Raw genomic sequence first — 15983 nt, forward strand, 5'->3', positions numbered from 1 at the left:
CACAAAACCCGGCCAGTAAATCAACACACAGAGCTCTGCCAGAGGCTCACTTACCACAGCTAAACAGGAAGTCTGACAAAGCAAAAACCAGAGCTGTTTTACCTTTCCCCACGACTGTAAGAAGAAAATCCTCCCTTGGCTGTCCACAGAAGCTCACACTGATCAGATTGGGTGAACAACTCCCCCCATGGCAGCTGTGCAGTTACAGACACCCCAACTGAGAAGGGCTCATTCCTCCTTCTACATCACAGCAAGGCAGTGATGAGCCACAGCTCAGATCCAGAAACAAGGAGAACAAACATCTTTCCATGGAAGCAATCCAAACTGCAGTGGAGATAAGCACTTCCTATCAGTGTTTTCCTTAGATCCCCCAGCTGCCAACGCTTTTGAGCAGACCTGCACTCAGTTCCCATGGCCCAGCTGTACATCAGATGTGCAGAGCTCCAAACCTCATTTTCAGCTCATAATGAAAACAAATTCCATTTCCACAGCACTATCAGAATGCAGATGAGTTATGCATTTTGTGCTGAACAAAACCATTACATCTCAGCAGATCTATTGATGCACTGACAGGGCTCAAAAAGCCTCAGATCCTCTCTTTGCATTATCTTTAAGGTAATTAAACTACAAGGGGAAAAAAAAAAAGTATGATGTTCAAACAGCAAAAATATGAAGTCCACAAAAAGAATTTCACAGTTTAGATAGGAACACTATCCAGAAACAGGGAATTAAGACCAGCTGACCTCAAGGTACTCACACTCCTAATCCTTCATACCCACTAAGAATCAACATTCCTTTTGGATGCCAAATTGTGGTTAACATTCAAGCTTACATTTATTACTTTTGTGCCTGCTAAAGCAGATTAACCATTAAGGTAAAGCTTTAATTCCTAATTTCTTTTCCTAAAGAGGTGCTCCCCCTGCCCTACTTCTTTACAAATAAAACATTTACCATACTAGAAAAAAACATGTGAACAATTGGTTAATTGGTTAGTTCCCAACAGTAGCACTGCCAGTCACAGTCCAATTCCACTAACAAACTTCATTAAATATCAGATTTATTCCTGGCCACTGAAACAGTTTTTATCACAACAATGTATTGTAAAGGCAAACAAAGGCACTTAGTGATTCTAATCCATACAAACAAACATTTTGACAGAAACAAAGAGGAAAAGAGTGACTATAATGATGCCACTTCTTACAAACCTAGCACAGCATATTTCATCTGTGTGTTTGCTCATGTGTGTGTGTTAGGAAATGGTGTGTAAGTTTAGGCTCATAAATGAATTTATACATAAAATATCCTAGAAAATACAAACCAAGCATCAGCAACCAAAGACACAACTAGAACTCCAATAATCCTCAAGTGGAACACAAAAACAAAATGTAAAGGAAATAAATTTTATTTGGTGTTACCTTATTATATAACCATTATATTTTACAGTTTTTTGGAAGCCACTCGTCCAACCAATAAGCAAAACACATCACAAACCACAGAGTCATCACTTTTTCTACAAAGAAAACTTTTTAACTCTCCTTTGGCTTGAACTAAAAGACTTCAGAACACTGCAAAACAGTTTCATGAAATTTTAGACAATTGTGCCTTTAACAGACTAACAGAACTATGAACAAAAGGGAAATATGGTCAAGTTCAATCTCAACTTTGTCCCTGAGTCTGACAGTTTACTGCTTTACCAATAAAGCAATTAACAGCTGTCACATTAAGGCTCACACAGATAAATAAGAAACCAGGAGACAGCTTCATGGGTCTCTACTTCCCGACTCTCCTTGCAGTTTCCTGCCACATAAAATATATTAAAAATAAAACATCCCACATCACAAAACCCAGTCAACCATTACTGAACTGCTTACAGATGATGTTCAAATGAGGAATGGGGCCTTAATTTGCAAATGAGCAATCATTAAGCCACCTTAAATGTCTTCCTGATTCACATGAAATTGCACTCATCTGAGATGCAAGAGACACTTGTAAGCCCTTCCAATAGGAAATAAAACAAATTGCTTTAAAAACCTAACTTGTCTTTAAATGCATACAATGCATTTATGTTAAAAAGATTTATGAGACTAGACAGCCCTTTGAACAGTGAGATCTCACATCACCCTATTTATGACACTTGTAAGTAGCAGAAGTACTATCAGTGTCCAGCTGGACTGTAGGACTAGACAAGGCAGCAGGAATTCAAGCTCATTTTGCGTGAAAAGTTCTTCAATCTCCAAAGTGCTTCAAGTGCAGGGCTATACAAAATATCTCATTCCAAGCAGTTATAAAAATTCACTGTACAGACTGAATTATTTCCACAGTAAGGTCCCAAAGACAGACCCTAAAAAACAGTCCATAGGTTCAATTGTCTTGATTTTTTTGTACTATGAAGGAGTAAAGAAAAAGAAACTGAACAGTTTATAACAAAGAAGTTTCAACTGTCTTGCAATATATGGAGCTATACTTCAAAACAAACTCCACCCCCGACAGAAATGAGAAAAAAAGCTGCAAGACCACTCAGAAGAGAAAAATTTAAAAGGCAAAGAATCACCTAACTCAATTCACAGGACAGAATAACATAGAGTTTGTTTTATTTTGATGGATTTTATAACAGCTTTAGAAGAATCAGCAAGTCTCTACCTACTCCCTTCCATCCAGGCAATGGAGACACTGCCCTTAGCTGAGGACGTGCACCTTTCCCTCCCACTCTTACATTTTGGCTCCTCTGGGATCATTTTTCAATCACCAAATTCCCACATTGAGTTTCTTTGGCAATGTTTTCCAAGTGGGAATTACCAGAGTTCAGAAACTATTCCTGATTAGCAAGCTGAAGGCCCTGATACCAGAAAGCCTTTCACCCTGGGCACTGTGGTCACCTGCATGAACTCCACAGTGCCATTACAGTGATTTATTATTTTTAAGCAGAGGATCTGCAGAGTTGCTACGCAATTAAACTAAAAGCTTTCACCTGTACATGTCTGAGCAGACATTTTTCACCGTTTGACACTTTTTGGGCCATCCAAACACTGCAAAGGGAACACTGATCATTATAAACCTGCCCCTTCTACATTCTGAAGCTGCCAAATTCCGATCTTAGAGCAGCAATAAAATACACCCTTACTAAACCTAAACCAGCAGCCTAAAATCAAATTTTGCAACTGCTGAATGCCCAAATTTTCAACAATTCAAAAAAAAAAAAAAATCAACCTGAAGGTTAAGACTGAACAAGATGTGAGGAAAATGTTGCAAGGAAAAGTATTTTCTATCCAATAAAGGAAGCTTCAATATGCGTAAACCCTTGTAAAAAATCTTAATAAATATATTTAACATTCAGATTTTTTTACAGATAAAACAAAATAATTTTTATTGAGACATGTGTTCATGCTGGCCTTTAAAATCTCAGACAAAACCAAAAAACAATGGAACGAAAGAAAAAGTTTTATGATTAACCTTCTGGAACTTCAGCATTAGTGTGATTGTACTTAACACCTCCTAAAAGACACTGCTCAAACCCTCTTTCTCCTTTCAGCTGAGGCTTCAGAGTATTTTTGACAAGTTAATCAATGCCCTCAGAAATGAGGGATATGCTGAGTGCAATGATCCCACAGAGCCAGCACGGACACACGCTGTGCATTCCACTAATTCACTTGTAAACATCAGGACTTTCTGGTCCCTGCTTTACAGCACAGAACAGTGACAACTCAATCCCTCTGCACCACACTGTGTCCTGCTCCAGCAACACTCACATTGCTTTTGGTCCTTGTCCCAGTGTTTTCCTCAGCTTTTGTTTTGTTTAATGGGGTTTAGTGTGGGTTTTTTGGGTTTTGTTTTGGTCAGATCATTTTCTCACCAGCCCCTCCATGCCAAATAAGGGCATTCTTAAGTACACCTTATGATATAAACCATGTCATGCCTTCACACACACACTCCCCACTGGTAGGAACAGGAGCTCTCTACGTGAAGTCTGTCAGCCAGGTTATGTCAGAAGGTGCATCTTAGATCTTCATTCATTACCCACGAGGCTGTTTGAAGAAAAGCTTGGAAAATAATAGTGAATAAAGAGAAAATTACTCATCTCTCTTTCACTGTACTGACCAGTTCAGAAGACAAAATAATATTCAATCTTCTACATTGCCACTCCAAGATCAGTGCTTCCAAACACGTGTGGAAACCTTTTTCCCATACAGATCTTATGGAAAAAAATACATCCCTTTACTGCAAACACATACAAGAGCTGTTCTGCACAGGAGAATGTCATGTTCCTTTCTTCAAATACCGGGAGAGGAACTGGCTTCTCACAAAGTGGATCAGCTTGGTCTCTGTGCAGAACATCGTCACGACGGTTGCTGCAAAGCACAGAGAGCCCACACCGACGTGGATCAGCCTTGCCATCCACCCCTTATCACAGCAGAAGAACACCTGCAACAAAGGAAACAAGCAATTGCAGGGAAACCAGTCAGCACAAAATAAATTTACTGTCTCAGTAAAAAATAAGGCCCAACACCTCCCTTGATCATGCTATGCCACTGTCACGGTGAGTGTGGATTGGCCACAGGCACTGACCCTACAGTAAAGTCACCTTTAGGAGGCACAACACTTGCCTTCTCTTAAGAAAATTCTGTCAACAAAAAATAAACATTCAGTACATATCTGCTAAATGATAAAAAGTAAAAGCTCCTATTACCTGGCATGCAGAAAAATCGTTAATTGAGATGACATGACAACTCTGTGGTTCTATCATGCAGTTCTGCTACTTTGCAGCACCATATTAGGCTATTTTCTAACAAAACTGGAAATCTCCCATGCCAAAATATAAAGCTCTCCCTTCTCAGGCATAATGGATTTTCAAGCTGTCAAAATCTGTATATTGAAAAGCTACCATCTCCGTAATACTTAGTCTATGCAATTACCATCTTGTAGTCTGTATAAATGTGCTCTAAGGAATTTTTGTTTCTGTTCTGGTTTTGGTTGTTTGTCACTTTTTTATTACAGAATTTTTAACAGGTTTTTTTTGTGCTACTGTAAAAGTTCAGTTACTAATAACTAAGGACACATTTACCTACAGACAGCAGAAATGTTTTAAAATTTATTTCACTTGTCAGACACACCTTGTGCAGGTGGCAGACATAACTTTGTATCAAAGATTAAATCTCTTAATATTATATCTTGCCTTGCTTGCAAAAGAAACCTTCAGGCCTACCCTTTTTTCTTAATGCTTTTCTCTGCCTGTGGACACAAAAGCCATTTGACACTCATGTTCACAGTGAAAGGGAAGAGAAAGATGCTCACCTCTGAGAAACCAGTGATGACTCCACTGATGATATAAACCAGCACCAAAAAGGGAGAGGGAAGCAAACCTGTCAGAGGCCTGTAAGTGCTTTCCTTGAAGTAATCATAGATGTAGTGGGTGCTGTGAGCGATTCGAATGCCCATGTTAAAGCAGTTGGCAAGGATAAAGCCTATGCTGCCATGCCAGTGGGTCAGGAAATAAGAGATGCACAGAAATGTGAAGGACAGGGCCAGCATAACAAAATTGTACCTAGGTTAAAACAAACAAACAAAGAAACAATTTAGCATTGCCTAAAGTTACTGCATTCCTTTACTGATGATCTTTTATTTTCTACAATAAGGAACAGAATTTCTCTTATCTTCTAGAGAAGAAGACAAATTTGAGAAGTGAGATGTTAAAAGACATACCTGAAAGAACGGAGAATGCATCAAAGAAATTAAACCAAGAACTACATTATGTGGAGGAAATTCTATTTCACTAATCAGCTGTACACTCATTTCAGAAAGCAAAATTTAGTAATCATCATTAGTAATGTAAAAACCTGTGGATTTTTTTGCTACTTTATTTTAGGAATGTATTAAAGACAATAAATGCTCAACAACATAAAAATGGCACTTTATTTAGTTTTTGCTCCAAACAATGACTTGGAAAACAAGTTCACATTTTAAAGGGGTCATGAAAGCAGCCCTCACAAAGTCAAAAAAGATCCTACTTTGGTTGTGGAAAATAGACCTCACTGAAATTAATTTGGAAGGGCCACATCAGGGACAGCCTGAACACAGAATCAAGAAATAATCCCAGCTGGAAAGGATCTCAGGAGGTCATCTAATCCAACCTCCTACAAAGTACATAAACCACTGAATTCACATCCACAATTTAGATCATCCTAAGTGTATATATAGTAACTGTACATGAAAAGTTCTAATAGCTGCAAAGTTCTAATGAGTCAAATAATTGTTTTAAAAAGTATAGCTTCCAGCTCATCTGTACAGAAAACATACACTTAAATTACTTTCCCAGTTAGTGATTTACTGAAAGCTAATTTAACAACCTGCATTTCTTAATTTCTGACCTTTTTACCCAAACATTTTAACATTTGCCAAAGGTTCTACATCTAAATCTACATGCAGACAGTCTAACCAGGAGTTGCTTTTCAGTGGGGCAGGATATTATTATGCTGATTTCAAAAGCACCAATTTCTTTATCAGGGCAACACAAATAAATTAACAGGAATATTCTGGGGACAGTTTCCTACCTGTCCACCTCTTCTTTGCACATCAAAGCAGATGTAAAACATTCTGTTACTCCATTGACAGCAAGAAATAGGACATATAACGAGTAACACCGGAGGAGATCTGGACCTGAAAAACACGTTACAGAGATAAACAGATAAATTCCTTGACCACTATGTAGTTTAGTGATATTTAAAAAAAAAAAGTATCATTTTTTCTGTGCTAAAAATATGAATTCTTTGGGTCCCATTTGTTGTATGGGGTTTTTCTGTTTTAAACAGCTGAATGAGCAATTATACATCATGGCTTAGTCAAATAATCCTTTAAATGCTGTTTTTCAACAATGTGATATTGTAAGAGGGTAGAGCCCCAAGCTTCATCATACTTCATTAGAGGTCCTCAGCATATTTTAGTTTAAGGGACTACTTGTTAAAGACACTCTTACAAAGGCACAAATTCTGGATTTCAATGAGCTTAGTCACAGATTTCAATAGGAATTTTACAGGAAAAAAAATCTGCTGATTTACCAAAAAATTCATAATAGCTGCAGTTTCTCTTTATAAAGGAATGGCTTTTTTTTGCCAGCTCTATAAATCTTTACCTGTTCCTGAACTGAGCATTGAGCCTCCATAAATATCCAGAGCCAGCTGAGAATAGGCATAGCCAAAAACAGTGATGGTGAGGCCAATCAGGAGCACAAGCTTCAACAGCAATTCCAATACATTTGCAGCCATAGCAACATCATCCTGAAAAGAAAATGCAGTCACTGACATTAACCAGAATCAATGTCATGGTCATCTTCACACAGAAATGCTGCTTCACAGAAAAAATGAATTAGTTTGCACAGTGTAAAAAGGTGTGAAACTTATCCTTGGTTATTGAATTACCCACACAGATGGTCTTAACTTGGAACGTTTTTTATATATTTATTATCCCATCGTTTTTCCAGATATAATATCAGGTACATTGGATATAAAATATACACATACATACACCTCTCTTAGCCCACCAATGACCTGAAGCACAGGACTGAACTGTGTGCTGATGTGCAAGTAGCAGGATTACCACAGGACCGATCAGGAATATTAGTCTGTGCAGCAAAGCTCTTATTCATTAATACTCCACACACAATTCAGAAGTGCAAGAAAAATACAAATATTTCCTTCCCAAAATTGCACTCTCCAGAAACACTACTTAACAGCTTTTGATATTTTCAAGTATATCAAGAATTTATTTAATAGAAATAGAATGATTTCATGATTTAAATAATGGAAATACACAGTACAGAGGCTTTACATCACAGAGTTTGGAGGAGAGGATGTTCACTTCATTGGCACAAGGCAATACTGCATCACTGCATATTTTAATTTCTATTTCATTAGCATTTTACCTATTCTCATCTTTTTTTTGGTCCAGCCTCACTTGACATTTTTGTTCTCCACTTGAACTTTTCAATTTTAACAGCCTCAACACTCAAATTCAAACACACATTTCTGTCACACTTTTGTGATGCAACTTATCTGTAACAAAAATCAAGCATTTGACATGTAATCAATCCAAAATAAACTTACCTGCTTCTGATCCTTTACAGCCTTCCCTCTTTCCAACACTTTAGCAAAAAAGACATAAAAACTCTCCTCAATAGGCAAAAAGATAAACCTGGCCACCAGGGAACCAAGATTATTCACGATATCATATACACCTTGAAAACAAAAATAGCAGCAATCTTTAATTTTTAGATGCATTTTAATTCCAAGTCTTTAATAACAACATGAATTCTAATTTAACATCTCCACTAAACAAAGAGACAATAAATGGACTTTAGTGCAACACTAAAGCAGTGTTTTCTAAAGATTCTGACAGTCACAGCACCACAGCTCAAAATTGCAAGGCTGGCTCATAGATGGCAAAGGAGGACAAAAGCATCAGCTGCAGATGTAAATCTAATAACAGCACCAAACCAGGCTGAAAATTCTTATTCCTTACTGTAGAGGAATTAGGAGGATCCTGATAAATTCACTGAATGAAAACAGGAACATAAGGATTTATGGATACAGAAGAAGAGAATGGTATGTATCCAGTGAAAGTTATCCCTGTCTACAGCAGGGAGCATGGAACTAGATGATCTTTAAGGTCCCTTCCAACCCAGGCCATTCTATGTTTCTGTGATCTTAATCAAATTCTTTTCTCTATCTACATCAATCATTCTCTGAAATGTATCTCAAAAGTCACAAATGCTTTGAAATATTCCCAGGTTTTCAAATTATCTTCAAATACTTTAAGTCATTTTCAGAACCATCTTCAGAGCAGTGACCAAGAAAACCCTGTCACCATTCCACAGCACCATCACACTTACCCTGATCTCCAAAATTTAACACGTTCAAAAAAGTCATCACGTATCGTTCACCTGGAAGTTCAAAACCAAAAAACTTGAGAACGAGTCCCTAAATATTTCCCAATACTTGTTCTAGTATTTCCAATAGTAAGTATTTAAGAGACTAAGTCAAATGGAACCTGGTTCAGGTTACCCCAAAAAGCTTCATTCTGGTTGGTAACAATCTCTGACAGTCCCTTGCCTCCCCCCACCCCACCAGGCTTTCTGAAGCTCTAAGTCCATTTTGTAAGGAGTGTTCACGAGCCCTTCCCCACCATGATTACATGTAAAGCCTCACCCTCTGTCAAAATCTGTTTCAAGAAGGATTGTTTGAAGAAACTCCAGGTCAAACGTGCTTCCTTCCAGTTAACAAAGGTCTGCAAAAAAAGTACTGAAATGTCATAAACATGACTGAACCTACAGAGTAGAAATAGAAAATACAAAGCCAGTGCAATAACCAAGCAGCAACAACAAACTCTTTGCTGTTATGAGCTTATTTTTCTGCCAAGGATTCTACTAATCCAAACTACAAACAGAACTTTTATGTATTTTTTTTTTCTTTAACCTGCCATATCTTCTACAGTGCAGAAATAGTCCCAAAATCAGTCAATTAACTCCACTGTCTCAAAGTAATTTTCAAAACAAAAGATTTTTAAGGGGGGGAGGGAAATCAAGAAAAACTGTGCAACCTACCTCATCTTCCACAAAGTTCGGGAAGAGAGCTTTCACTCTAGCAACTGGAAATGACTTTTTTGTTGCTTCAGGTGATCCCAAAAACATCACAAAATAAGTTACATAGCACATTACCAGAACAGTGGCATATAAAAGCTGGAAAGATTGGGAAGGAGAGACAAAAAACAAGGAGTGATATAAAATTAACTTACAAATGTAGATTTACATGCTAGAATTACATAGTAGTTGCAAACTTAGTGGAAAGAAAATAAGTAGTTCTTATTCCTGTCGAATATTAAACTAGGTAAAGACTTTAACACCTCTCAAGAATGCTATTGATCTCTCTTTTTAAAACTGTAGGTTATCATAGTCCTTTGCTAACTTTCATGTTTTATTTAGCATTTTTAGAATGATTATTTAAAATCCAATTACAAAGCAATTATTCACTCAACCAAAAATCAAATTGACAGAGTAGCTACTGCCTGCACCTCTTACTTTATAGAATCATTTCCATCTTCCAACAGTTATGAGGCACCTACTACAGCCACTGCAAAAAGTGAACAAAATTAAAAATAACCTGCTGTCCACATCTGCAGTGGATCACATTTTTATTTCTAGGTGAACTGACAGTACACAGGCCACAACTCTATTTTTCAGGTGCCAATATATCCCTTCTTCACTGCAGTAAAGAAAAAATTTTAACCTGAATACATTGCACAGGATTAGCACCTCCTGATAAGGTGATACAGGTTGGTGGTACAGGCTGATAAAGTTGCACATGATTAGTCTTCTACAGAGCAGAATCCAAAACCTAATAATTCTGAAGCCAGATGGGGAACAGAGTCTTCAGGCATTAGAAGGTGTAACTCATTAGGAAAAAGAGTCCACATAAAGCTTACACAGAATAACATAACTTTATTTGCAAAATGTGCCTTCACAGGCAGAAGGTCCTTCCTTGTACCTCCATTCAACTGCTCAAGGCACCAAGTCAATAACAAGTATCAGGAAAATACTAAATACAGGTGCTAAATCCTAAACCTCCCAGGAGCTTTTTCCCCTCAGCTTCCCAAAGTTCTTTAACAGGCTAAATGTCAAAGGCAAATAAAAATTCAGGTGAGTGAACACATAGAAAATTTACCTGAGCCAAGGCAAAAATGTAAAGGCCCCACTGAGGATAAAGGATTACTAAAGTAACTGTCAAAATGCATTTTGATACCACTGAAAGGCTTTCAGCAATTACCTTCAAGAAAGAGAAAACAGAGTTATTTTCTGCCACATACAGAAAGAAACCATTAGTTTAACACACAGAATTTATGTAGCAATGTAAGACTTTTAAAGTCAGTGTGACTATCACAGAGTTTCTCCCTGCTGAGCTGGCCAGCTGAAATCGTAATTTCTCTGTAAATTTTCTATTCTTCCATTTCACAACTCCTCCATTGCACTTTCTCAGTCCTTTGTGTGGGATAGAAGGGAGAAATCTTTGCCTGAGACTATTCTCAATTGCTACATTCCACAGTTTTATACCAAAAATCAACTGAAATGCAGACTTGTGGAAGCAGTGTGCCTCATAATTAAAACTTGTGATTAAGCATTTAATGATCTCAAATGTGATAATTTCTAAATAAACCAACTTGCTTGCTTGAATGGTTACAAACCTCTATGTTACAACCATGCCATACAGTACTAAACAGGACACATGGGGGGGGGTTATATGCTTGAATATAAAAAGATCTAGGTCAGTTATATGTCTTTTCAACAGAAAGATAATTCGCCCCCCATGCATACACCCCATGTACTTTACTAACCTTGAGCCTCACAAACAAATGAGCTTGTGCTAAAACCCAGCACGGTTCTCCCAGAAGTTCAATAATTGCAGAAAGGCCAAATGCCACCACACCAGCCTGATAATGAGGAACCACAGAAGGATCAGGGACTTCGAGCAAGTGTAGCCAGACTAAGCCCAAGAAAACAGACCAAAAAACACCAAGAGGGACTCTAAAAAGGTAACATAAAAACTAATTAATACAAATGTTACTTCAGCAGGGAAAAAAAACCCAAAGAAAACTAGATTACAATGTTACATATGGCCACAATGATTAAAAAAAAAAAAGACCCCAATGAATTAATTTCTGTTATTACTATACCTAGAATGCATTCTTTTTTGTTGTAATGAACATCCTTATGTCACTCTTTACAACATTTTTCTCACTTGTCTATTTTCTACTTAAGAGCCTAGCATAAGGTCAAATATCTGCATTCTTGTGCCCTAGGACCAAACAATTCTGACATCCCACATCAGTCTGCAGAACACCACAAATTCTCACTGCTGCAAATTTACAGTCTGTGTTTACCAGGGGGCTGTCAGACAAGCTTTGATAGATCTTGCTCTAACAGATAAAGATGCCACCACTCCAACTGCTAATTTCACTCTTCCAGAAATCACTGATTCTCCAGAGAGCAACACCAGAGTGAGCATGAGGAAATGCCTGTGTGCCCCTCAGGTGTGCCAGCTCACTGTGCTCTGCTGTAGCTCAGAGCCACCTCCATCAGGAGTGCAGCTGAAAAACCAGGCCAGGCACAGGAGAGCAGACATGCATTCCCTTCTGCTGACACTGCTTCAGGAACACAAAGCTTCTGGCAGAGTGAACAAAGTATAATACAGTTAAGAGAACAGAATTATTGCATTTTAAATATTAGTATTAAACCTATCCCTGAAGGGGACAATCTCTCTTCCTTATACCTGGATGCAGATGACCATAAATAACTCCTCACTTCTGGGCCAGAGCCAATTAACAGTTGGGTGGTTCCAGGAAAACTCATTAGGGTGCCCTAATGTACTATTTTATCATGGAAGGGTAGTCTCCCACTGTATCCCACTTAAATTTACTTCCCAACCCACTTAATTGTGTCTGCACAGCAGCTACAGCTGACAGAGGGAAAGAGCAGAGGAAGAGAGAATGTATCCAGGAGCCAGAAGAGAGAAATAAGTCATAAAATCCATTTTGCTGCAATGTGTGATTACACACTCTGGCTGCAGCATCACGTGGACTTTAAGCTGTTCTGCTATAAACAGCTGAAAGCAGTTCTACTTCCTCCCTGTTTTTTAATTCCAACGACTCTTTCTTTCCCCTTTTCACACCCCTCCTACCCAAATATTTATGCTGCCTGCCATTAATCAACATCAGGGCTCAAGAATAAAAACTTGGTCAGGGGAGGGGGGAGATATCCAAAGCAAATTCACAAATGTGCATCAGGTAATATTAAGAGCAAGATTGAGCAGGCAGAGGAAGAAAAAAAAAAAGACACTGTATTTGTGCAACAGGGTTTTCCTTCAACAGCTACAATGTAAATGGAACTGTGGTTAAGCAACAGAACAAATGGCTCCTGATAACACCTTTGGCAATGCACTTTCCCACATGCTCCAAAAAGAAATCTAGTCCATAAATGCTAAAACAACAGTCTTGACCAGCTTCCTGCATCAGTTCTGAAACAAGACTATGGCTTCTAAATGCTCAGCGCTAAAATAATTACCTTAGAAAGTAAACACTTCCTCTCATTCTGTGAGCTCTCAGACAAGAATTAGAAACAAGTTCTAAAGAAGTAAACTTTTAGAGGTATCTTACGTCAGCCACAAGAGATTAATTGTTTTGGTCCAGTTTCTCTTTGTACTTCCACTCAAACAAGCTCTGCGAAATGCTTCCCTGGCGAGGAAGACAACTGTGGAGTACAGCAGAGTCAGCCTAAAGGAGGTGAGAAGGAAAAAAAAAAAAAGAAGAGAAAACTATTTCTTTACATACTACTAAAATCCTTCATGCAGTGGCATCACAGGACTGCACGACAGACAGACAAATCTTAACAGGTATGCAAACATGGTGATATGAGCTAAATTACCACCTTTTCAAAAAAAAAAAAAAAAAAGAAAAAGAAAAGAAAGAAAAAGAGGTAAAGTGATTACACGTGATTACTCGAATGGCAAGAATACATGGTACAAACCAGAAATGCAGAGACAAGTTGTATCCTATGGGAACAGCATGTTGTGTCTGGCTTTTCCTTTGCAAGGTGATGGTTTAAACATGGAAAACAGGCCAGTGCTACCAGTGTTTCGGGGCAAAACAGAACTGTGGAAGCATTAAATGATCAAACCCAAAAGTAGATTAAACAGCGTTATGCAGAGCATTACAAGCAACACTATACAGACCACGGAGCCGAGATCCAGCACCCACAAGCATCGTCCCAAAGCCCTCCTGGGGGTGCCTCAAGGATGTCCGGGGACCAGCGGGTCGGATGCGGGGCACGGGCCGCCTGCCCGGGGGCTCTTCAGCCTCCTCCTCCTCACCTGACATTGACCACGCCGATGAGCTCCCTGGAGAGGTAGCGCAGCGTGAAGGCGTTCAGCGCGAAGGTGACCACCCGGAACAGCACCTGTGGAAGAAGCCGCACGGGAAACACCTGCGGGGCACGGCCGAGCAGGAGGAGAAGAAGGAGAAGGGTTGAGGCGGCCCCGCACCTGCAGCAGGGCGCTGGACGATGCCAGCCGGGCGGTCTGACCGAGCACGTCCTGCGCCGCCATCCCCGGCCCCGCCGCAGGAAATGGCGCGGCCGCCGTCGCGCCGGATCCCGTCAGAGCGGGGGCACCGCCCCGGCCCGGCAGCACCGCGGGGACACCGCCCCGGCACCGGGACGGGACCGTGGGGCTGAGGGGACACCGCCCCGGCATCGGGACGGGACCGCGATGGGGCTGAGGGGGCACCGCCCCGGCACCGCGTGGAGCTGAGGGGGCACCGCCCCGGCACCGCGATGGGGCTGAGGGGGCACCGCCCCGGCACCGCGATGGGGCTGAGGGGACGGGATGAGGCAGGAGGGGAGTGGCCGGTCCGGCGGCGCTCGCGACAAATTGGGAACGGTCCAGGAGCTCCAAGCACGCGCCGGTGCCAAAACTAAGCGCCAGCCAAGCAGGTGTCCCTCCAAAGCCACCCCTAAACTCCACACTGGCTTAGGGGAGGAGATACCCTGGTAAATAGTAATTTCGGATAAGTGCTTTTTGTTTTTTCCAGATATTTCTGAAAAAAAATCTCTGCGCGAGTTCCATCAGTCCCTTTCTAACCTGAGGGCGAACCCTCCAGCCTTCCCTGACTCTAAGGAGAAAGGCAGCTGAAACAAAGGTAAAACACACTTGCTGCAGGACCAAGAAAGGTTCTTATTTCATTCTGTGGAGAAGAAAAAAAAAACAAACACCAAAACAAACAAAAAACCTTACACACACACACACAAACAACAACAATGAAACCGGAAAACAAACAAACAAAAACAAACAAAAAACCAAAACACAAAAACCAGCACAACCACAAAAACAACCAAACAAACCCACATAAAACCCACCAAACCCCCAAACAAACAAAAAACCCACCACCCAAACACAAAACCCGTTCCCCAAAGCCAACACACCTTCAAATAGCACAATGCAATTTAACCATAACAGATCAGATTTGGTAATATAGTGACTTGAACCCTTATAAGTAGACAAGACTTGAAGACTTCAGCCTCATTGTAAATCTGCACAGTTCCAGACTATTTCAGATTACCATTTAAGCAGCAAAATATAAAAAGAATGTATCTTTCCATGTTACAGAACATTCCCTTCAAAAGCAAGGCGCTTCCAGCTCAGAGGTCACATTTTTCCTAGCAATGCTACAGTTGAGCTAAAACTTTTCATATCTAACAGCAGCTGTTAGAGGAGGGGGCAGGAAGTATCTGAGCCCTACTTGATTCAGCTTCTTAGTGACAAAATATGAACAGCAACAGTTTAAATCAGGGTCTTAAGAGAAACTAGATAATCAACTAAAATTCTTCAAGTTCATGCAAAGCAGCCATCTCTCCATCAATTGTCTTCTGCATGAAACCCCCTCCTTCTCTGAGCCATTTCATGCACTATTTTTTTCCTTCAATATTCAGAGTAAAGTTTTCCAGGTTTTTTGTTTTGGTTTCTTTTTTTTTTTCCCCTTTGGTCATTTTTCCTAATAACATTATTTAACTAATCTGGAAGTGATGTTTAAATGTAGACATATAAGGTATCCTATGATAAAAACAAACAAACAAAAAATGCCACAAAAAAAATAAAAAGGGGTTATTATCCCATTGTAAAGATCAGGATATGGGGACAGAGGAGAAATTAATCTGCATTGGGTAATTGCAGAGACAGATTTTGAGTCATAGAAGAGTATTGTAGCTAGAGGGGAGGAAACATTGCCATTCCTTTTTCCTTTAAGCAGTTTTCCACTTCTCAAATGGAAAAAGCAATCAAAAATATTGCCCTAACTCAGGCTGTGGAGTTTTCTTAATGACAGTAATGGTGACAGCAGAAATCAAAAGACTTCTGGCATGTTCTGGCTTGTGCAGCCTGATCCAATGCTTGAGA

At 39.7% G+C, this 15983-nt stretch overlaps 1 protein-coding gene across 2 annotated transcripts; it reads right to left on the reverse strand.

The window, feature by feature from the left end:
- Window positions 1–1386: 1386 nt before the first annotated feature.
- Window positions 1387–14733, reverse strand: RFT1 (RFT1 homolog). 2 transcript variants are annotated; one of them, XM_064667845.1, is made up of 13 exons: window positions 14076–14733; window positions 13905–13990; window positions 13192–13308; window positions 11374–11563; window positions 10707–10808; window positions 9590–9724; window positions 9195–9273; window positions 8879–8929; window positions 8094–8131; window positions 7124–7268; window positions 6546–6651; window positions 5290–5539; window positions 1387–4419 (listed from the first exon to the last, which is right to left on the reverse strand). In XM_064667845.1, the coding sequence occupies exons 1-13, from the start codon at window positions 14283–14285 to the stop codon at window positions 4255–4257; spliced, it is 1674 nt and encodes a 557-aa protein (XP_064523915.1). In that variant the 5' UTR covers window positions 14286–14733; the 3' UTR covers window positions 1387–4254. The 2 variants fall into 2 exon arrangements, with proteins under 2 accessions (XP_064523915.1, XP_064523914.1); XM_064667844.1 differs by having other exon boundaries at window positions 8094–8224; window positions 14076–14727.
- Between the last annotated feature and the right edge of the window lie 1250 nt (window positions 14734–15983).

Source organism: Pseudopipra pipra, chromosome 11, assembly GCF_036250125.1.
Source record: "Pseudopipra pipra isolate bDixPip1 chromosome 11, bDixPip1.hap1, whole genome shotgun sequence".
Lineage (NCBI taxonomy): Eukaryota > Metazoa > Chordata > Aves > Passeriformes > Pipridae > Pseudopipra > Pseudopipra pipra.

Coding starts and splice junctions, on each gene's coding strand:
- RFT1 (XM_064667844.1), bottom strand. CDS start 14,285: ATGCCGGGGCGGTGTCCCCTCAGCCCCACGGTCCCGTCCCGGTGCCGG. Junction 11,564..13,191: donor ATTAATCTCTTGTGGCTGAC/GTAAGATACCTC, acceptor TTACCTTTTTAG/AGTCCCTCTTGGTGTTTTTT. Junction 4,420..5,289: donor TCATCACTGGTTTCTCAGAG/GTGAGCATCTTT, acceptor CCTTTGTTGCAG/GTGTTCTTCTGCTGTGATAA.